Source organism: Argentina silus (assembly GCF_951799395.1).
Source record: "Argentina silus genome assembly, chromosome: 4".
NCBI classification, from domain to species: domain Eukaryota; kingdom Metazoa; phylum Chordata; class Actinopteri; order Argentiniformes; family Argentinidae; genus Argentina; species Argentina silus.
Window position 1 is genome coordinate 9,674,296 of NC_139658.1, and position 23,064 is coordinate 9,697,359.

The window sequence follows — 23,064 nt, forward strand, 5'->3', positions numbered from 1 at the left end:
TAGGTGTCCCCGTCTCTGTGGATCTCTCCTGTGTCTGGCACCGGTGATAACACTGACTGCTTCACTGCTTCACTGCTTCACTGCTTCCCAAAACCAGGAGGGGATCAGCAGCCAGTCAGCTCTGTCCTGTGGCTTCAGGCATGGCTGACATCCCTGCTCTTCCTCCCACTAGAAAAGAATGGCTTTTCAGTAAGGGAAGGAGAGTATGGGGGAGAGAGAGAGAGAGAGAGAGAGAGAGAGAGGAGTGTAGTTGGATGAGCATGTCACTTTGGTGGATGTGTTGTGGCTTTGAGATGCTCTTCTCCTCCTCTGAGGAGAGCTCAGCGGACAGTCAGTCAGTGGGGCCCTGCGGTGGCTGGGGGGCCGAGACACCCTGAGCCTCTGACTGCAGCACTATGTCACGGTGCAGGCTCCACCGAAGCTGTTTTCAATTAAGGTCAGGTCTCCAAAGTGCTGCTGCTCACTCTCTCCTTCTCTCTCACACACTCACACGCACACACACACACACACACACACACACACACACACACACACACACACACACACACACACACACACACACACACACGCACACACACACACATACAATACCTCCCTCCTTACAGCCCTCTTATTTGCTTTGTTTTTCCACAGACGTTGAATAATATTGAATTTAACGGCCCCTCTCTCTATGCTTTCAAACAAACGCAAAATCAATTTGAGAACTGTTTATACATAGGCACTAAGCTGGAATTGCAAATGACATGCAAACCCAACGTGTCTCAGCTCTGCTAATCCGCGGCGGCCAAACAACAGGTCGGACATGGAGCAAACACCAGAAGCAGAGAGAGTAAGAGAGAGAGAGAGAGAGAGAGAGAGGGGGGGGGGGTCGGGGCAAACTGACCGGACAGATTATCAGATCATGGAGAATTATCGTATGTCTTTCACGTCACCCTCCATTAGGGCTCCAGTGATCTCTGGGGCCATTTGTAAAGCTGCTATTGTAATAGCAATCTATAACACTGCAGTCTCAGAGTCCCTCTGGGTAACTTCTCACCTAAAGCAAAGCCAGTGTGTTTCTCAGAGGTCTGTGTTACCCCGGGCACACTGCCAGGTACTGTATCTAACTCAAATGGATGGACACGGCAATTGATATAAGAAGATACTGTGGTGGTCAGATTACTGCATACTGTACCTGCCCCAGAAGTTACTTATTAATGTGTTGTGGATGATTATTGGATAGTTGCAATAAATGCAGTGTTGCTTTGCATTTTTCATAAGAGTGAGAAGAACACACACACACACACACACACACACACACACACACACACACACACACACACACACACACACACACACACACACACACACACACACACACACACACACACACACTAGGTCTTTAATAAGCATTCAATGGATAATGCAGTGATAGTGTTGTGAGGGCAATGCATCAACGCCAGGCTATCTGGTAGCTGTGCAGCTCATGTGGTTTGGACCACTTGCACCTCAAAGTGCATAATATGAAGCCAATCTGATTAGGAAAATTAAACCCAGAGAGATTTGGGCAAATCCAGGATGAACCAGGTCAAATGTACAACAGGCTTAGAGTAAACCCTTTACAGGTTAACAAATGTGCCCTAAAATGTCTAACTGAAGTCCAATTGAATACACCTACCATCAATTTGATAACAGTGAGACAAACATCAAATACAGAACACATTTCTGGCACTATGTAAAGTTGGTCCGTGACTACAGTCTAAGCATTTGCAAACATTACAAAACTCCAAAGCCCTTTTGCCCAAAAATACTGCCATTGGGGGTGTATAGTGATGACATCACATACTATCTCATCAAAGGTACTGTGCTGACCCTGTTGATCTCAAACTTCCGATAAGAGGCAGTTAGCACTCTTTACACAAACTGTACATTTGTCTCTCTCGTTCAGTCCCAAAATCTTGGTCCCATGAGGAGAAAAGCATCAAACGAATTTCAATGGTAAGCCTTTCTTCAAAGCCACTGTAAGGGTTGTTAAGCCATTGTCCTCCCCAAGGCAGTGCTGGTCTGTGTTCACATTAACGACAGAGCTTATAGCTTCATAATGAAGCACAAGACCTTGCACTGGGAATGCATGCAAATTATTTGTCATAATATGTGAATACTTGCATAAGTTAAGCTGTTTTACCAGTAGATGCCATTATCCCCTTATTCTAAAGTGGCGATTTCGAAGTGTGGGAGATAATTGGGAGGATTATCAGAAGAGGTTGGCCCTTTTTGATAGCCAAAAGAGAGGTTAATACAGTTTACATTATAAACAAAACACAGCAAGCAGTAAAATCAGAAATATTTATTCCAAAATATTTAGCCTGTACACAAATAACAGTTGCTCAAACCTACAGTAGCCTTGCATTGAAATCAAGAATAGGAATAAAACCTATTCCGTAATGGCAATAGTTCATGAAATGGTTAAAGTAAAGTACACATTCTAAATATGTTAATACTAAAGGCAGTTGTGGTTCAGTTCAGACTCCTTCCTTCCTTCCTCCTTTTCCTCTTCATCCCTCAGGTTTTGCGGGCTCGTTTTGACCGGGTGAGAGGTGGGGTCAAGTCGCCCTCACTGGAGCAGGAAAACCTCTTTTCACTCAAGGCCTTCTCCGTATTTCTGGAGAAAAAAAAACAGAATTCTCAGAAGTGAGTCTGGGCCTTTGGTCTTATAATCAAGCCTCAGATGAATGGATCACAAAGGCGATAATGAGAGACAAATCACATTATTAGGCAAAAGCACCTGCTCAAAATTGGGCTCAAACTAACACCATGTGATGGGCAGATTACTCCAAAGGGGGTCTGGCTTCTGGTAGAGTGCTTATTTCGCAGAAACAACACTCAAACCAGGTGTGGTTTATCCCCTCCTTCAAATGAGAGACAATCTCATCATAGGCTTGTGTCCCTGATCAACAGCGAGCGACCCTGATCACATCCACTTTTCCACAGAAAGGCTACTTTACTGCAGACACACAACGTCTGTGAGCAGACAGGACTAGCCAAAGGGGAACTAATGCTGTAGTACCACCACTGATGATGGTTGAACCAAGAGCACAAGATCATGATAATACAATGTTTCCAGGGAAACTAGAGTAAGGTGTTAGTTATGGTTGGATGAGGTGATATCAGAACCTAGCTTCAAAAAGTATTCGAGAGGATTCCAAATCCTTATCTGTGCTTGATTCTGTTTGCCTGATGCAATTGAACAAATGAAATAGTCCTAAAAGTGCTTAGCCTGCCCATCTGGCTAAAGCAAATGCTCAAATTGTACCCAGGCCTGGTTGGTACTGTAAGTGTTGATGATGGTGGACTGGGTGCAGTGCAGGCCCCTGGTGGTCAACTGTTGCAACTCTGCAGCAGAAACTATAACCTCTCTCTCCCTCTTTCTGCTCTTTCTATTTACCCTTTCTCCCCTTTGGCCACTTCCACTCTCAGGAGGTTTACTGTCTGGCACACATGGCCCTGTGACATGCAGGACAAAGTTAAAACTCTGCACTGTGTTGCTGGCCTGTCGGGTGCGTGCACATATGACACAGCCTTGGAAGATGCAGGTCATAGTGCATAGTGTCGAGAACTGTGGGCCTGTAGGCTGCCTTCTAACCTAGCCCAGTGAACCCTATAGTGGTGACTACAGGGGGGGCAAAAGCAAACATACTGGACAAGGAGGACAAAAAAAAGAAACAGAATCACTGAAAAGGTTGATATCAGCCTAAGACAAGGTCTCTTGCACACCGTCTTTCCAAATACATTTCTGTGTTGAAATGAAGTGAATGATATCAAGGAGTGCAAGGAGTGAACTAATACCGTGAAATCTTTGACACAACACTGAGTTTGGCCCACCATCTCTTCCTCTGAACTCTTCCACCTCCGTTCTGCTGCTTATTGATAGCGAGGCACAGAGAGTCCTAATAGCAGTCACATGGACTCCCCCCTCCTCATCCCTCCGGCCCCCGAAAAAAATAAAAATGTAAAACATTTATTAACACCAAGGGTAAGCTGTTTTCGGGTCGATAATCTGCCAAAATCATTTTCCACCGTTACCACTTCACGTGGAATAACTCAAACAGACTGTAACCTGGCACATGTCCACCGAGTCACCAAGCCAATTATCGTACTGAGCTCTTTCTGGTTGGCTTCCTTAGCAGCCCAATTTGTCCCTCTGATGCAGTGGCTACAGATAGGACCAATTCCTCAGACTGCAGTAGCCTCTAAAAGGAACAGTTAATATGCAGCACAGAGCTACATGTACCTCTTTCTCTCTCTCTCCCTCACTTTCTCTCTCGCCTCGAGTAACTTTGTTAGGCTGACAGGAGAGGCCACTTGCCAGAGGGAAATCCAATTAATGGTTTATTTGAATGCTGCTTGGTTTATCACATTTTACAAGCCTCCCTCTCCTCATAATTATAATTCTAGAAAGTTTTACTTTTTTATAATTTTAAACAAACATTAACACTCACGCACACACAGGCACGCAGACAGACACACACAGGCGCACGCATGCACAGGCGCACGCACGCACACACACACACACACAAACTTGCAAGTGCAAATGTGGGTCATTAAGACCGTCAGTGGGGGTCCGTTGAATTAAAGGAAGCCCTGTATTGTGTGTTCAATTGGAAACTGCACCACAGGTACCCGAATATACCATAGGCATTCTAGTTTGAGGATTGCCACAGATACTTAGCTCGCAATCCATCAAAAGCCCTCTTGAAATCGAATCCGCTGTGCCTCTTAGAGCACAACACCACCCCAATTTCGTGTAGTGGAAAATGTGATGTCTATACAGATACACCCCCACCCACTCATCTGAAAGGATATTGAAAAAAACGAAGTGAAAAGCTTTTCAATATACCAAGAAATGTACTGACGGCAAACTGAAAAGTGTACTGACGGCAAACTGATGATTCTCTGTGCTGGGCTGGTTCTCCTGATTAGCAACAGTGTATCTCACTCTCAAGGAGCACTTGATGTTAATTAGCCTGTTGAAAGCAGGGCAGATGAATCAATTAGTCACTCGTCGTCTCCTCAGACGAGGATCCTTCTGGTATAAGTGATGCGTTCCCCTTGTGAACAAGAGCTCAAAAACTCTGCTGTTTCTTCTCGGGCAAGTCAAGTGGTTCAGTGGGTGTGATTTCAACCACTGAATAAAATCAGTTTTACGAGGGTTATTTATGAGGTGCTGTTTTTTTATACGGTGTCATTTGGGTGACTTGTAAACTTCGACCGACATAACCGACTGGAAGGGAAGGGGGGGGGGGGGGGGGGCTCACTCAGGTTGCTACAATCCAACAGAGGGACACCAGAGAGCAGGGTAAATCACTCTTCTAAAAGGTGACACACTTACACATCACTCCATTTGCTTCACGGGTTCCCTGTGAATCAGAGGGTGGGACAATAAGCAGCATTAGCAAACCCTCATTTCATCATCAAATATACACACAGCAAAATCTGGTGTGCTGGCCTAGCTGATGTCTGGAAACCGTCCAGAACCATCACTGTGACCCCAAACCAAAAACCTCTTCTTGGAATTTCCTAGAAATCATTGGGGACCTAGTCTCCACGTACATAAATCAGGTCTACTCAGTACCGCAACAGAGACATGGGAAAGAAAATAAATGAATGTGATGTTCACAACAATCCTGTTTCCTAAACAGGACCCAGTGGGAGGTGGTGGTGGGCTACAGAACTCAGCATGAGGCCGATGGCACTGGTTAAGCCTCTCCCTACTATAGGGAGATAGCTCCATGATTTAATCACCTCTCACATGAACCCTAAGCCGGGGGGGGGGGGGGGGGGGGGGGTTGAGGGCTTCAGGCTCGAACCCGTGCGCGAGACTCTCACGGGGAGAGAGAGAATGAGTGAGACAGAGGTGAATGGGAGGAAAGGAGGGATGGAATTACTCTGCCCCCCCCCCCCATGTGGAACCACTTAGGGCTCCACATGAAGGGTCTTCTTCAACTGTTTACATTATAGAGATGTCCCGTCCCCCCCAGTCAATGACAATGGCATGAGCCTATCCTGTCTAATACTGGACTGAGAGGCAAAACAAAATTCCACCGCTGGAATTTGGGTCACGAATCCACATGTGTGTGGAAGGAAGTTGGGGAGGTGTCTTAAAGGGGAAGTTTACCCGAAATCCAATTTCATGTGTATTTCTGGTCAATCCATGATGAATACCATCTCAAACTTTCATCATTTCGCATGCAGCTGCATCAACGTGAGGTCTGCATTTACTTCCTAGAAGCAAATCAGTTCAAATACATCCTAAAATACTTTTTTCCACTTTGAACCTGCTCTACTATGGCTGTGATTCCCAGAGAGCAGCACACGCTAGCTCTTGTGTTGTTCAACAGAAGGACCTTGCGTGGACGGGAGAGGGGAATCTTGGGCGCTGTAGGAGTTGATTCAAATGGGCAATTTGGAACATCAGGAGTGATCAGGGCATTCAAAAGCGAGATATCTTGACCCAGAGATCGCTTTGAAACACATGATTACTATTTATGTTTCTACTATTGACTAATGAAAACAACAACAACAATAGACTCCATAGTAAAACTCGGCTTTAACTGTGGCCGTAGACGAGTGGTGCGTGAGAATCGGGCCCACACACACACAACACAGTTGGGTACCACGTCAGCTCGCTGTGTAACACTAACACAACAACTAACTAACATCTGTGCCAGGTTTTTGGGGGGTTTTATTTGACAGAAGCTGAAGGTTAGAGATATGGCCTTGTTGTTGTGCATTCGGTGGGAAAAGAATCTGCCGAAATCTCCCATTTTGTAGAGATCACAGATTCCAATAAAAACTTGCTCGTAAGCTGACAAGCCATTCCGGGCTGCAGCACTCCTGGGTTATGAATGGCTAGGTAGAGCAGAGATATGGGCCGTATTCAACCTTGCACAGAGGAGGGATGGCATCGGGACTGTACACTGGCAGCCATAGACATCCCTAAAAGGTCGGTTAAGACAGAGATGAACAGCAGGACCTTGGTTAGTCACAAACACAATGACAGAGATAAAACAAGCAGTCAAACCAGATTGTATTGCTTCTAGGTTGTTTGATGTTCCCCTTGCCTCTCCGTAAAAGGTTAGGGTACGTGAAATGGCCTTTTGAGTTGTCTTACCATTGTGAGGGTTAGGGGAAAAGTGGCATGATTGCTTCTATTTCAGCTTCTTTAGGAAAAGTGTCATGATTGCTTCTATTTCAGCAAGTAATGCTGTCTGTTGCTCATCCAAAGGATCAGCCACGCATTTTAATGGCAACTGAATTGGCTTGTATTAAGACAGAAAGACACGTAGAAGCATGCGTATCTACTGTTTGTACAAACACTGTACGCACACACACACACACACACACACAATGGGAGGCTGAGGCTCTAGCCTAGATGCTATAATTGGTTCTCCATATGGGTGCTATTCCCTTCAGAGTCAACCATCTGACTTGTGCCTGATATTCTTGACTCGTTCGGTTAACAAACAGTACCATCAATCTGAGTCATCTTCTCCTCATCTCTGGAGGGGCGGGTGTGCAAGGCAAGCTGTCCAAACATTAAGGAGGAGCTTTCTGAGCACCTATTGGACAGAAAATGCTCACATGACAACAGAGACGGGTCCATAGCTGTTTTGTTGACCGGGTGAAAGCCAATGTGCTGTGATATATAGACGCTGTCTGTAACAGAGGGTGAATTTTCCAAAGTTCATTTATGGGAAAAGCACCACATTACCGTGGCCGCAACTGATCTCGCTGAGGAACAATAGATTTCAATTGCGATGACAGACTCTCCACTGTCAGTTCGGTGGTGGCTTCTTAAATAACTTCTCACCAAGCTGAATAATTTCAATTTAAAAACAGTGTCACGTCTGGGGGACAGGCAGATTTGTGTGAACATAATATAGCTTTTATATAAACTCTATTGTCTGTGCGATCGCCCCCCGGGACACACTCCAGTGCTTCTCATCGTGGAAAGAATGACCATCCCCGTCATCCCAGGGCCTTGGGAAAGGCAAAGCACGACCGCAGTTCTTGGAAACTCCACTGTGTAATGTCTGCGAAATAAATAGCAAATTGGTTTTGTGGCCACCAACCTGAGCATTATGTAAAGAGAAGATCCAGGCCATGGGGGTGGTTATGGCCAGAACCCTGTCAGATCCCCTGTGATGTGACAAATGTGACAGGTGCAGGGGAGCAGCCATGACCTGCTGCTGTGGATCCAGCTGTGGACTCTTGATGTTAAGACAGGGCTGCACCGATAGATAACATCCTGTCTGTACTTACATGGCCTGTGAGGGTCCTGCTGATGTGAGAGTGGAGGCAGCACTGGAATGTGTGTGTATGTGTGTGTTTGTTGTGTGTCTGTGTGTGTGTGTGTGTGTGTGTGTGTGTGCACACGTGTTTAAAGTATGTGCATGTGGTACATGTATGTCTTTGTGCATAGGTCTGTGTGTGTGTGTGTGTGTGTGCGTGGGTGGGTGCGTGTGTGCACATGTGTATGTGCTACCGGCAGGATGGAGCAGTTATCGCCCCAAAAGTGCTCATCTCTGCGAACCTGGCATCCCGGGAGGCGACGCTTGTCGGGCTTATCAAAGGCTAGCCGCACCACTCCATCTGTGAGACTGCCGGGGTGGGACTCCCTCCAGATGTTCAGGAGACACGCAGAGCAAAGATCTGAGGTTTGACCCTATTCTCTATTCGATACACCCGTGACATCTCACCTAGATGTATGGAGCTATCTGGGCTGCGTGAATAAATGCATTTGCTGTGAGGCAGGGTTGGAAACATTCATCGATCATGTCAATGTGAGTGAGGCCGGCTGCCCTGGCATTCGTGACAGTCATCGCGTCTACAGTTACCTGCGATGGACTATTTGGCCTCTGATCAGCTGACTCCAAATGACAAAGCCAGCGAGCAGAGATGAGTTGGGAGAGTGTCTAAGCAGAACAACACGGCAGGATTGACAAATTGAGGCTGTATTTCCAAACACTGGGAGTGACGTGTGTGTGCGCGTGCGTGTGTGTTCGTGTGTGTGTGCGACAGAAGATTTTTATTAATATGCTATTCATCAAAACGGAAGAGACACTTACTCAAAGCTCCTGTCAGGCTCTGGTCCGAAGATGTCTGAAATGGAGCTGAAAGGAGAGAAAGAGAGAGAGCGCGCGTGAGAGAGACAGAGAGACAGCGAGAGAAACACACATTATTCAGACAAGTTTGAGCGACTCCGTCGGTGATGAGGGCAAAACATCACGTCAGCGGAACAAGGTGAGAGAGGTGGATCCCAGCCGTAGCGCCCCGACCGGCTGCAGTACGATAAAGGGCCGACGCCACTGGCACCAACACCAGCTCCGGCAGGCTATAAATAGACTGCAATGCTCCTGAATCTGTCACTGATGTCTACCCTGCAGACACAGTGCTACTGCCGTCTCTCATCCAAGCAGTCAGATTTATCAGCACTCATTCTTAGTAGTCCCGTCACAGAACTTTTGTCAAGCTCATCTCTCATGTCTAACCTGAAACACTTCCAAAGGCCATTTGTATGCTGGTGTCGTAAACCTGGTCAAATGGCAAGAGGGAACATGTGGATGGGTGGTTTTTGATGGATAATGCACAGCAATGCAATGCATTACACGACACTACTCTGGTGTGAGACTGGGGAGGACTGGGGTGGACTGGGGTGGACTGGGATGGACTGGGGAGGGCTGGGGTGGACTGGGGTGGACTGGGGTGGACTGGGGAGGGCTGGGGTGGACTGGGGTGGACTGGGGAGGGCTGGAGTGGACTGGGGGATCAGAGCTCTTGGCCAGACCTGCCTGTGAGATGACTGCTGAGTGCTGTATCTCTAATGAAAAGTATACAGGAAACAATAAGCAGCCGCTCAGTAATGGCACCATCGGGGGAAATTTGGCGAGCTGGAGGCTGCATCCTAACAAGGAGCCGTGCCACAGGGAGCACAGCGGTAACACTGCAGTAAATGAGAGTCCCGCCTCAGAGAGCTGCTGTGACTCAGAGGTCTGAGAGAGAGAGAGAGAGAGAGAGAGAGAGAGAGAGAGGACTAAAGCTGTGGGAATTAAGGCAGGCTTCACAGGGCTGGGCTGCATCAGGAGGATCATACAGGATGTACAGTACAGGAGTGGGGGGAAACAACACCAAAAACAACACCAAAAACGGGTGCACCCGAGAAAAATGAAATGAAAAACTTTTATTTGGAATAGTTTGCAAAGCCATTTTCAAAGAATCGATTTTTAGATTCAATTCAGTTACCACTTATGTTAGGAGTTCGAGAGCAAGATTGAAGTCACAGAAAAAACATACTAGCATACTAAAAACAACAGCACCTCCTTCCTTTACTAATCTACTCTTACTGCTCTCTAGTGCTGCCTATGACCTGAGGGAAAGAATGTACTTCCACTTGTCCACATGACCAATTCACTTTTCATCAAGCCCAGTTCTTGGAATATCGGGGGAAAAAAACTAAAAAAGAGAGAAAATGAAAAAGATAAAGCTCCAAAGTAGTTTTCTCCCTGGGTGGTTTTCGCCTCCTTTTTTGGACGAGGGGGATAGGGGTGCAGAAAGAGTGGAAATCTGCCCCCTGTGGTGCTGCCTCTGTTGCTGGAACAAGAGCCCTGGTGGTTGTCAGGCATGAGTAAGTTGAGAAGAGACCGTAGTAAATCATGTCGCCTGGACTGGGGCTCCGATACATGTTGTAACTCCGATGCATTCTATACTACCACTCCATCATACATCACCCACCCATCCTCAACATGTTGTACTGTGTAGAGGGAGAGAGAGGAGTGGACATGGGGATAAGGGGGCCAGAGTCTAATTACAGTATGAGCTACACTCCCTGGACTCTAAAGTTTCTCCTGTATATAGAGTACTATGGGCTATATGACACAGGAAAGATGAATGAGAGTCATTTTGGGGGGCATGGGGATTTTAGTGGCTAAGAAAAACTGACCACTGCACCAAGGCAGACTCAAGACTTAGAGATAGTTCTCTTTTTTACAACTTAAAGCCAGATGGTTCCTTACCCTGAAAGTGGTCTATGGGCCAGGAGAAACTGTAATCCATGGTTCAGAACTGTAGCCAGCGCTAACATAAAAACATTAGGTGTGAGTAGGAGCATTAGACAAAGTTTGACATTTGTGGCCCTTTCTAGTCCCTTTGTCTACCGTCTAGTGACTGTCACTTTGTCTACTCCACTCCCATTGATCTTAGCGGTGGCTAAAGTTAGCTGACGTTAGTAGTGGCTATTTAAACAACTCTGAACCATGGATTACAGTTTCTCCTAGCCCATGGACTACTTTCAGGGTAAGGAACCATCTGACTATAAGGTCTAAAAAAAAAAAAAGAAGGAACTATCCCTTTAAGGCTCCCAAATATTTAGCGGGGGGGTGATATGGATGATGACATCCCCAAAAATCAACACAGCAAGGGCCACACATCAATAATTGCATGCAAAGTGCTGTATTTACAAATTCATAGGCCGTACTCAAAACAAACACAGCGACAATGTGGGACATCACTTTTCTGAAAGGCTCTCTCTTGACTTCATTATATGGCTCTCATGCATACCACAAGGCCCTTGTCTGCCCTCAGATACAATCATACACACTAGTTAGTATCTAATAAGCGCAAAGCAATCAAACATCAGTCTGATTTTACATATGCAAAGTACAAACAGGACTGGACAATTTGCTTCTAATGATCAAAGGGGAGGTTGCATTTGTTTATCCTCCAGGTAATTATCGGCAATTGATCGTGGACCACTCTCCAGGGAAGACCAGCGGCCTTTTAGCGTTATTGGAGGGCCTTGCAACACATTACATTACAGAGTCGAGGAGGATACTTAAATAACCGTCCGCCTGCAGACTGACTGCAGCTGACCCGGGGACAAGGACAGGGACGGGGACGGGGGGGCTTTATTTTCTTTGCAAGACTGATGATTGGCTTAGGTCAATGGTTGTAAATAGAAGATGTCTAAAGAAATATAGAGCTAAATAGTTTTATAAAGCCGATGGCTACAATTTCACAGACGTCTGTCTTTGTGCTGTACACGTATCCTAGAATGAAATAGGGGGGGACAAAAGGAGACTCATTAAGGTTGTTAAGTTGTCAAAGCTAGGCCAGCAGTGCATAGACAAGATAGATGCTGTTCCATCTACTCAGACAGAGTTGTCTCTGTCTTATGGTGTGAATACTGAACTTACAGCCCCCTCAAAGAGACGGAACGACAAGACAGATGAAATGACTAACTGTTCAGAACAGGCCTGCCGCCTCACCAGGTCCCAGTAGAGTATACAGAATATAACAGTACTGGTTAGGCTCTCTCAGTACTGTGGAACCCCAGTGGAACCCCAGTGAAATCAGATCTTTGGGGGCTGTTTCTCACCACTCAACCAATATAACCTCAACCAGATTGAAAACACCCACATGTTTAACATGGCGGAACAAAACTGCAAATGAGTTGTACGCGTGGGGGGGCTATGTTCAGGGAGGAAAAGTGAACTAGGAAAAACTAGAAAACCAGGAAAACAAAACCTTTTGAATTGAATGACCTCCGGCAATATGACTTAATAAGGCACGGGTAACGGAGAATATGATATTTTGTCATAGTGTGCATGCAAACAAGTATTTGGGGGATTTTTCAAGGCAAAGAAGACTGCTTCTGTCGACTTAACAGACCATGATCAGAATAAACATGAGAGAATCAACCGCAACCTTAGGAGCCGAATATCAAATGTGTTTAGCACCGTGGATCGCATGGGATTTAAACCCCTTACTTGGCACATCCGCGGTCACCATATCAAGTAGCTCATTTGCACCTAGATGAAATACAGAAGGAGGGATGACTCCTCACAAAACAACAGAAGAAAAAGGAGGGAGGGGTCAAACACAGGGCCGCGGAACAGTGTGCGTCTTAAGGCGTAATCAAATATGACCCCCTGATCCGTCTTACATCAGGTGAGATCAGTGTCTGTGGCCATCAGAGGCAGGTTAGGGTGAACCGTCGGGGATTAGGCCGGACCTCTTTGAAGCTGGTCCCAGTGTCATTGTCAAAGCGATTCATAATGGAAACGTCCGGACAAGGGGGCTTCCAAGGACAACATACAAGACATTTTAGGGAATCACACCTCTAGCTTCTGCCTATAAAACACTAGTTTCAGGGGGGATTAACACAGGCTTTGTAAAACTGCCCAAAAAATACACAGCAACTCCGCAATCCATTAAATTAATGAGACATTTTACTGTGATGGGGAAGGGGGCTTTCACGCCTGTTCATATTTCAAATAGGCCTTCACACTCTGTGGACTCAATAGTTTTTTTGTGTCTCATCTTCGCATATTCCTGTGAGAACAATTGATCCCTAAGGGGCCCTGTAGCAGGCAGCAGGTCTATTAGCTACTATCTGACAGAGGGTCCAGACCTGGCGCTGTAGGGAGTTAGTGTTCAATCGGACAGCAAAGAGAGGAGCAGTGAGGAACAGCAGAGTGTGTCAGTCTGCTGTGACTGTGTAGTGGGATTGGGAGGAGACAGGAGACATGATGTGGATGTGTGGGTGTGGGAACAGAACTCTTGACCACGTTCTTACTATTTGCATGTAGCTGATGACAGTGCATGACAGTGCTGTTTGATCTTCTATTGTGAATGGTCAAAAATGCCCGCCTCTCACAGCCCTCATCTCCCACCTACAGTAGCCTGGGGGGTGTGGTTAGTTGAGCAATCTTATGGCCTGGGAGTAGAAACTGTTCCGGAGCCTGTTGCTCCGGTACCTTTTGCCAGAAGGCAGCAGAGAGAAGAGGGCGTGGCTGGGGTGGCTGGGGTCCCTGATGATCTCCGGAACACCTCTCAGAGTAGAGGTCCTGAATGGCTGGTAGTTTGCAGCCCTTGAGGTCCTGAATGGCTGGTAGTTTGCAGCCCTTGAGGTCCTGAATGGCTGGTAGCTTGCAGCCCTTGAGGTCCTGAATGGCTGGTAGCTTGCGGCCCGTGATGTACATCGATTGTAAATTTGTGCTATTGTTACGCATGGTTTGCCAAAAGGCTTCCCCCATTTGATACTGGTCTTTGATGTTTTATTGCTTGTTGAGAAAGTATATAAGCAAGCAACAGAGATGCATTCATTTAGTTTGGTTTAGCATGCCTCTCCTGGTTTAGCATGCCTCTCCTGTGTGTCCCTGACACACACAGCCTAAGACTCATGGTAAGACTTCCCACGATTCCTTGCAACTCTTGCACGGTGATAGCTTATCTCGTCTGTCACCTGCCTCAGGCATTATTTTAGTATGTCACACAAATCATTACAGATCATATTATCTTTTAGAGTTATGTCTATAACTAGATCATAATAATATAAGTCTATTTTTATCATGTCTATAACTTTCTGATCCTGATTTATGGAAAAAGTTTGGATTTGCTTGCGAATAGTTTTCTTCATCTTTTAAACCTCTAACTGTTCCTGTGTAATGGTGATGAATGCTTTGGCTCTGCTTGTTTTGCTGTTTTTTATTCCTTTTATAAATCCCAAACAGATCTTTTAATTAATCTGTAATTCCACTACCCTGGGATACATGTTAAGGTGTTGTTTCAGAGACCAACGTATCAAATGGGAAGATAATTTGCCATGACTCCCAAGTATCTCTCCCACAAGATGTGAATTCAGTGTCATTGAATGCTGATATCCAGTGGAGAGACGTCTGCTACTGCACCACACCACTGCAACCCATTAACTCTAACTTGATCCTAACCAAACCACATTTGAACCAATTAAGAAATAATGGTTTGCAGTCTCATTGGTTTGCAGTCTCACTTTAATCTTTCTTTCCCCTAAAGGCAGATTCATCGACAACAACACAACCAGGGGTGTAGATGAGTGACTGGCCGTGAAGATGTTACACACCATTAATTGGCTGGTTAGAAGCGGAGCCAAAGTAGTTTAGTAGTGGCAGAAGATTCGGGAAAAGTTTGTGCAAATGAAAAGAAAGCTGGAGAGTTAGTTAACTTTGTTTGTTAACTAGCCACTAGCCTACAGTACAGTCTGACCTCTGCTACACTACTTTGACTGAAGCTGTTCTCAACCATTAATGATGTAATTGGTAATATGAAAGCCACCAGAAGCATAATGACACCACTGCACACAGGCTGTGCGTAGGCTACGCACAAGTATGAATTACAGAGTGCTTGCGACAGTGTTGAGCACTGCGAACCGCGTACTAGTCGTACAAGTGACACAGAAGCAAGCCTTTACGCCCACGTGGGATTGGGAGTACCTTGCAGCCTGTGTGCTGGTGGAACTGGTGGACAACTTACTTGGGTTGTTGTTGCAGAGGAACATAAAAGCGTGACGCAACTGCTGTAACAATGGCTAAGGGCTTAGCAATGGCAGTGGAACTGTACACTCAATATTCAATGAAAGAAAATGTGGAGACGGCAAGATATCGTACTGTATACACTGGAAAAGAACAAATATAGATAGTTACATTTCGAGGGGCAAACAATTTCACCTTATAGGTTTCCTTTTCTCAAGTTAGATAGAACACCTATTCGTGTTCATCTTATTCATCTTTCGTGCTTCCTCACTACGACGCACATTCACTGGTGCATTCTACCTAATATGTGTCTGCTTTCTGGTCTTACAGTACATCAGCACTCTCTTGTTGTGAGTTATTCTCTGTCCTGATTGTGGAGTCAATTCAATGCATGCCCAGGAGGGCAACTCCAAATAAAATCAATAGACCAAATAAAGGCAAAAGGAAGCACTGCTGTGCCTGGAGGGCCAGAAGAACCAGACAGACCAGGAACAGAGACAACACAATGGGTCAATCTATCCTGAACAGCTGCTCTGAGCAGCCTCCATTCATCTCATAATGAGGAAAAAGCTGGAGGTAATGCGTCTTGCCTCAACATTAAATCAAAACCAAACAAGCCTCTGCTTTTAGTGCTTAGCGTACATCTTTCCGTGGCTGTCATTCCACTTACCTCAGATTAGAAGTGAGGGCATTAAATGTTCCCTTCGGCGCTTTATATAAACACTCAACACCTGCAAAGAGTGCACCTTTAACAACACCGTCCAATCACCCAAAGCAAGGTGAATTAAAAGAGGTTTTTACGACAAATGCGACACAACAAAGTGTTGCAGTTTAGCCGGATAACTATGAATAGCACACATGGGAACAGAATGAGCATTCCTCCTTCCATTCCATGCATTACAATAAGCCTGTCCTCCGATTTCTACCTCCACCAGCCTCCACTGGTCCAAACATACAGTGGTAATCTTCATACCAGCCCAGGTGTGCTATTCATAGTTAGCCAGTAGTACATTAACAAAATTGCAACACTTTTGTTTCTCATTTATCGTAAAACCCCTTTTTAATTCACCTTGCTTCCGGTGATTTGGACATAGGCCTACTAGCTCCTCTGCCAAAAACGTCTTTGAGGGCGGTGCAGCTCGTGAAAGGTGCAGATTGTGGATTCGCGAAAAACAACTCCACACTTGAGGAAAATGCCGAAGCATTTTTGTGACAATAGTGCAATGCTGTAAGGTTTATGGCTGCTGACAGCTGGTTAATGAATGGTACAGAAGAGAAGCAACAAACCTTAAGGGGGCTGCCTCATCTCTACTGAGGTTCAGACACAAGCAGGGTGTGACCCCCCCCCCAGAGCCTCAATGACAGGTAGCATACAGTGGCAGTCTGAATAGTTCAAGGCACATCTAGCACACACTCTGCATTACCATATGAATGGAGACACTTTAAAAGATTGCAGCATTACACCACATGGTGTGAAAAGATATGCAGTAGGTGAGAAATGCTTTTCAAAACCAACACCTGTGGGTGGTGGTGGTGATGGTGGTGGTGGTGTTTCTCCCAGAAGGGCTGCCACTCACTGTAAAGGCAAAATCAACCCCCTTTGTGAGCAGAACAAAGAGATGTATATGGGGGAGGGAGCCCGTACGCTACACTGTACATGGCCCTAGCATCGAGAGGTACTTCACATCTCCCTGGGAGTCCTTATGAGACACATTGACATGCCTTAATGTGTGGCCAAACAGAGTAAATGGACCCCTTGGTAGGTGTTACCCCCCCTCCTCCTAGCACTCCTCCAGGGAAGCTATCTTTATCTGCATAGAGAGCGAGGAGGCGCCCTGAGGGGCTAATGTCTGGCTATTAGAGCTTGCTGCTGGAGCATGGAGTTTCTCCCCCCCCCCCTCCCCCTCCCCATCTCTCTAGCTGGCTGGCTCGTCACTGTCTGGGGGAGTGGGAGGGTGGTCTGACCCCGTGCTGATCTGATGATAGCCCTGCCGAGAGCCTGTCAATATCAGTTTAAGTTGCGCGTTAAAGAGCCTTGTCAGGCGCCTCAGTCCCAGGCAACTTTTAGAGGCAGACGTTCAGGTCCGTTATCAGACAGGCAGGTGGTGCACACAGAGGGATGGGGCTGTAATTAAATCAGATAGCTCAGTCAGTCTGTCTGTCTCTCTCTCTCTCTCTCTCCCTCCCTCGCCTGGTACACCTGCATGATTTCACACCCACGCACTTCCAGTTAAACACAGGCAGAATGCAGGGCGATAGGAGAGCATATTTACACGGAGCACTGAGGCCTCAGACATGAATAGGAGGCCAATGGTACACCGGCTGTGTACCATTGGCCTCTTAGCCCCACACCTCACAGCAGGGATGTCTACATTATTATGAGATTGTGGACAGTTCACAGTGATTATCTGATAAGACCCCGAGGTAATACGTACATGCCTGTTGACACTCTGAACAAGGCAACATCCGATTCATTACAGTTTTGTAAACGCTAGGTCTTTTGGGGTCATGCTGAATATTGCAGAAAACAAACAAACACATGAGCACCATTAATATAATATCTTGGTCTGCTGCCAACTGCCTTGGATGAATATGTGGTACTGTTGTTACAATACTGTTTTTGTTATGTAAATACAAAAGCTGGGCCGATGAAGGCTTGACACAGAAACGCGTCCACAGTGACTGCTACAATAATATGGACTGTATTAAATATCATTCATTTTTCTTTATTTGAGAGCGCTTGGCCTTATTATTTACAAATTAAATTTAAAACCTTTTTTATTTTTTTTTCCTTTTCTAAACCAATGATGACGCTTCCATCAGTGGCGAGGGATCTGTCCTCACCGCCCGCTGATATGTAGGTCCCATTGATTATTGACATGCTGAGCTTTAGTGCTCAAGGAGCCTGCCTCGTGGCGTCATTATGAAGGAACGTCAATCTCAACTATCCTGGGCTGAACTGCTGGCTGTGGGAGTATGAATGCTGATAGATCCGTTTCCAGGGCCCCATGTGGTGTGAAAGCACAAACTCAATACACCCGCTGAGGAATCATACTTTGGGTTCAGGCAGATTTACGAAGTCGAACACTATCCAGCAGCTCTCCTGTTTTCACATGAAGTCATAACCATTAAAGGGAATTATAGTTCACCCAAATTAATAGTTTTGGGGTTATGCTATCAGTTGGCGGTTAGCGACAGTGCCCAGTTAAACAGAACCAAAGTGTAGAATGAAGTCTGTGCTTGTCCATAGACTCCTTTCAGGGTAAGGAACAAAATATGTGATTTTATAATTGGGTGAACTATCCCTTTAAATAAAGGTTGATAGGAAAAGTCAAAGAATACATGCTCACCTGCTGATGGACACATCACTGATGGAGGGGCTGGGTGACCTTGAGATGTCCCTTAACACTGGAGCCTGCTCCTCAGAGGTCACCTCTGCTGATGTCAATAATACACAGGACGGTGAGTCATTGGGGTTCTGCTGTCCTGCACCTTCACCTAGTGCTGAAAAAAGTATGCATCGTGTCAGGCAATTGGTGGACATCAATCAAAAGATGAAAATTAACTTGCAGGAATCAGTGCTTAGAAACCGCCCTTGACACCCGAGTCATGGTCTTTAATCTAGATCTGTCCTGTCCAGCATCGGACACATGTACCTGAGCTGCCTGTGTGATTTATGCCAAAGTCATACTTGTCAATGTCACTCAAAATGGCATCACTCTGGATATTGCTCCAAAGCACCTATCAGAATACTACTAACCACTTACACTCCACTGCATCTTTCAGCCAGTGAACAGAGGCTATGAAGAACAGTTAATAATATTCTATAGCTTGCAGACTAACACCCACATCTTTGCACTGAGACAATGCTATAATCTAATATATATCTCATGTATCTGAGCTCAAAGGCGAGAGCTGGTGGCAGGGGAGACAGGAAGTGAAAATAAGCTGCCTCACAACATAAAGAAGATGCAAAGGATAAGAAATCAATTTCAGCAAACAGCCTTTGCCCCCCCCTCCCACACACACACATTTACTGCTGCCCTCAATTCAAGCATGACCACCCGAGGGAGCAATCAGAGAGTGGAAGGGTGGGATTTGATGAGCCAGAGGGGGAGCAGGACGATGAAACGCTGGGATAACAAATCCTCCTGATCTGGGATACAGACGAGGAGGGGGGCCGTCACACGGGAACTCAAACACATCTCCTTCGCAAATTGGTTATTGACTGTGGAGGGCTGCTGAGGAGGGCTATCGCGGTGTCCCGTGGCTACGGGAGCTGGTTGCCATGTTTGATTCCTCTCAGAATGCTAACAGGGCTAGCGGTGGTACGATGTGCACCTGCCGAGTGCTCTCCCTGAGCCGCCTCTCCTTCTCCGTTTCTGACTTCCTGTTTGATCTGGGTCCTTCTGGTAGGCTCCAGGCGACCCCTGACTTGGTCGATAAGGCGGGAAAATTCGCTGCTGTGCTGCTTCCCTGTGAGGCAGACGAGGGGAGGTGTTGAAACGGCAGGACAGACATGGAGAGAACATACTGTACACGTGCAGACAGACAGACAGACAGACAGACAGACACACACACTGGGAGGGCAGAACACTGTTATAATCCCCACGTTCACACTTGAAGCAGGACGTTACGGTCGCACCCACACATCCAAACCACACAGAAAAACGTACACAGTTTTAATCAATTACGCTATCTTCCAACCCCACTCCTGTTTAATATCTGAAAACTAGAGGCATGCTGTGGGAGAGAGCAATGTGCATAGTTGAGAACAGACCAATTATGGGAGGTTTGAGATTTGTTTTGAATAGCAGAAGACAGACACTTTAGGGTTTTATTAAGACAGAGGGAAGCGCACCATAAAAGGGCTGGTTATTATCGTAGGGGAGACCGTAAACGATAACAACATCATGACAAAATCAAACCACAAGTTACTGCCGTAGTGGAAGAAAAAAAACCTCATCAAAACAAACGAGGGAAACCACAATGGAAACCACACTAATCGGTTTATACAGACAAAGCTTGTAGATCAAGTTAGCAGAAGAGAACCAAAAACACAGATGGGTTGACTTCTGCAGAAAGAAAACACAAACATGAAACACTATCATACTTTTATTTTTTTAAGATATAGAAAAAAAACTGATGCAAGGTCCGGAGGATGTTGAAACAAACTAACGTAAAACCAAGAGTATGGAATTACAATTACAAGGCTGGAACAACTAAACAATGGATCAGAGAGAAACAAAAAAAGCACATGCAATCGTTATTTATTTTTCATATTTTTGCTCAAACCTCATACCTGGTTTAACTGAGATTTGAAAAAAAGGGCAACAGTGTTTCATTCTTTTGTAAATTAAAGTCCTAATGCCATATGTGTCCTGTCAATACAATTTAGACCTAAAGTAGACCAGACCACAGATATGATCGGCCTGAATTGCATTACAACAGCCTGTGCTGCTGGTAGTGATTTCATCATGAGATTCCTTCCCTCCGCAACGCCTGCTAAAGCCCTGTTCTGTGGTACATCGGGTACTCTCAGCCAAAGCTAACCTCCACTCACCTCTGGTGACCCGACAACAACAGATCCTGTGGTATCTGCAGCCAATGTTATCATTCTCAAATCATGTACTCCAATACCTACAATCTGTGTAATGAATCTACAATCAGAGAAATAAATCGCCACAAACACAAGGCAAGTCTGGAGATAAAGACTTCTTTTTCTAGTGGTATGGGTGGTAAAAGTCGGGGGGGGGGGGGGAGAACAGGGGAAGAACATAGAGGAGATACTCATCTTCCAATAGCACTGAACCCTGCAGATGCAAAGAGTTATTTTTTTTAGAAGGTGGTGATAGACCAGACTTGCGGCACGAAACATTCCTGCTGGTCCGGTATTTACAGTAAATTGAGTTTAGGTGTGCCTGCAGGGGTCCATGACTGCATGGTCCGCATTAGCCTTGCATTTCACGCCTCTTTTTTCCCCCAGCTCTGAACCATGACTCAACCCAAAAAAAGCAATAAAAAAACCAACATAGATCTCAGATATTCCGCTGCAGAACACAGATACATTTCCCTCGCTTCCTGGCTTATCCTGAAAATTTCCAAGACAAAAAGGAGGGCTAGCATCGAGTTTCAGATGCATAAATATTCATAACAGAGGCTGACTCATTTTTCTTTTTCAGGACAACAAGATCAGTGTCTGAATCAGGCTTTTTTCAGGACTGTATTGACTAGGAAATGACAGGCCTCGACCTTGGAACGCTATTCTTGCCTGCATGCATTTCTTCAACGAAGGTCAATGATTGAGAGTGTTATTGGAAGTGTAGCTGTGTGCCGAAAACAAAAAAAACTTTCAATACATCTCCGGGAAGGGAGGGGGATGTTTATACAAGTAGATGTATAACAAGTAGCCTAACTACAAGTAGCCTTTTCCCAGTGGACTACAAAGAAGTACTACATCACCCAGATTGAGTAGCACTCTATGAGCCAAGATGAATACCCACAATCCATGGGTCCATTAATTTAGTTGCCATGACAAATCTGGCTGGGTTCAATATCAAGATTAGATATATCATTACAATTAGGTCTGCAAATTATGTCAAAGCCGATTCATTTAATTGAGCTAATTCCATTACTTCTTCTTGTTTCTTTGACAAGGACAATAGATCTAAAGAATGTTCTGTATGCTAATGTGTGCAATGCCTGCTACCACAGTTCATTGGGGATAATCATTTTCATATGGAGCCCCAGATGAACCATCACAGGGATACTATTACTATCTCCATATCTCTGTACTGAGTTTTAGCTGTAATGAAAAATCATAGGTGCATGGGAAAATATTGATCATTGTCAGCCCAGCAATTCTAAATGAGCTTGATACCTGGTGTCAAGACATTTTCTATGAGACATCCTGTAAGTATCAAAGACACAGTGTTGTTTGAATCTGTAACTGACACGAAGCAAGGTGCAACTTCCTCAATATCAAAGGAACAAGACCATTTCCCCGGCCTGCAGCTGTCTTCCGGAAACGCCATGCTTGAAGTAGGCGCGATCATTGAGTCACCTTGTTGCTAGGGACAAGTCAGGGACCAATCAGCAGATGACGTGTGCAAATATCACAGGTCGGACCGCTGCGGCTGTTAAAATGTCACAACTTGTAATCTAAACATGAACAGGGTTTAGCTGCATACAGAGAAAGAGAGAGGTGAGAGATCATCTCCTATCTGCCTCTGAACATGGGTTCAGCTGCATGCAGAGAAAAAGAGGAGAGAGAGAGAGAGAGAAGAGAGATCATCATCCCCTACTCTTGCCTTGTAGTCTCAGGCTTTGATTCAACTCAGATGGGCAGTTGTCATGGATGACATCAAACAGATGTCCTTAATGGCAAGACTACTTGATAGAGGGCACTTAACAACACTTCAGTGTGTGTGTGTGTGTGTGTGTGTGTGTGTCCCTCTCCTCTCCCTCTCATGTCTAGCCATTCACTGATCACACAGCCCGAGAAGTGAGTCATCCGCATCATCCTTTGATTAATCAAGCGGTTATCGCAGCGCACAGGCTATTTATAGAACCCCCCCCTCCGTGAGGCACATCAATAATTCAATACTCCTCCTTTTTAAAGTTAGCTTTGCTGAGATATTTTCACCAAGCATCCATCTTCCTCTACTTTGTCAACTTAACCTTGCAAATAGTCCTATGACCAATCTGCTTTCATGCAACCTCTCCCCCCCGAAGGCAA

At 45.6% G+C, this 23,064-nt stretch overlaps 1 protein-coding gene across 3 annotated transcripts in view; it reads right to left on the reverse strand.

Moving 5' to 3' along the window:
• Positions 1-2,311: 2,311 nt before the first annotated feature.
• Positions 2,312-23,064, reverse strand: part of rad18 (RAD18 E3 ubiquitin protein ligase) — a 34,540-nt gene continuing 13,787 nt past the window's right edge. The window contains exons 10-13 of one of the 3 annotated variants that reach the window (XM_083669012.1): positions 19,668-19,802; positions 18,677-18,830; positions 9,108-9,152; positions 2,312-2,641 (exon numbers count right to left, since the gene is read on the reverse strand). In XM_083669012.1, the coding sequence (XP_083525138.1) occupies positions 2,542-2,641; positions 9,108-9,152; positions 18,677-18,830; positions 19,668-19,802 (434 nt within the window). In that variant the 3' untranslated portion in view covers positions 2,312-2,541. The remainder of the gene's footprint in view (positions 2,642-9,107; positions 9,153-18,676; positions 18,831-19,667; positions 19,803-23,064) is intronic. The other 2 variants (XM_083669014.1, XM_083669013.1) reach the window with 2 other exon arrangements.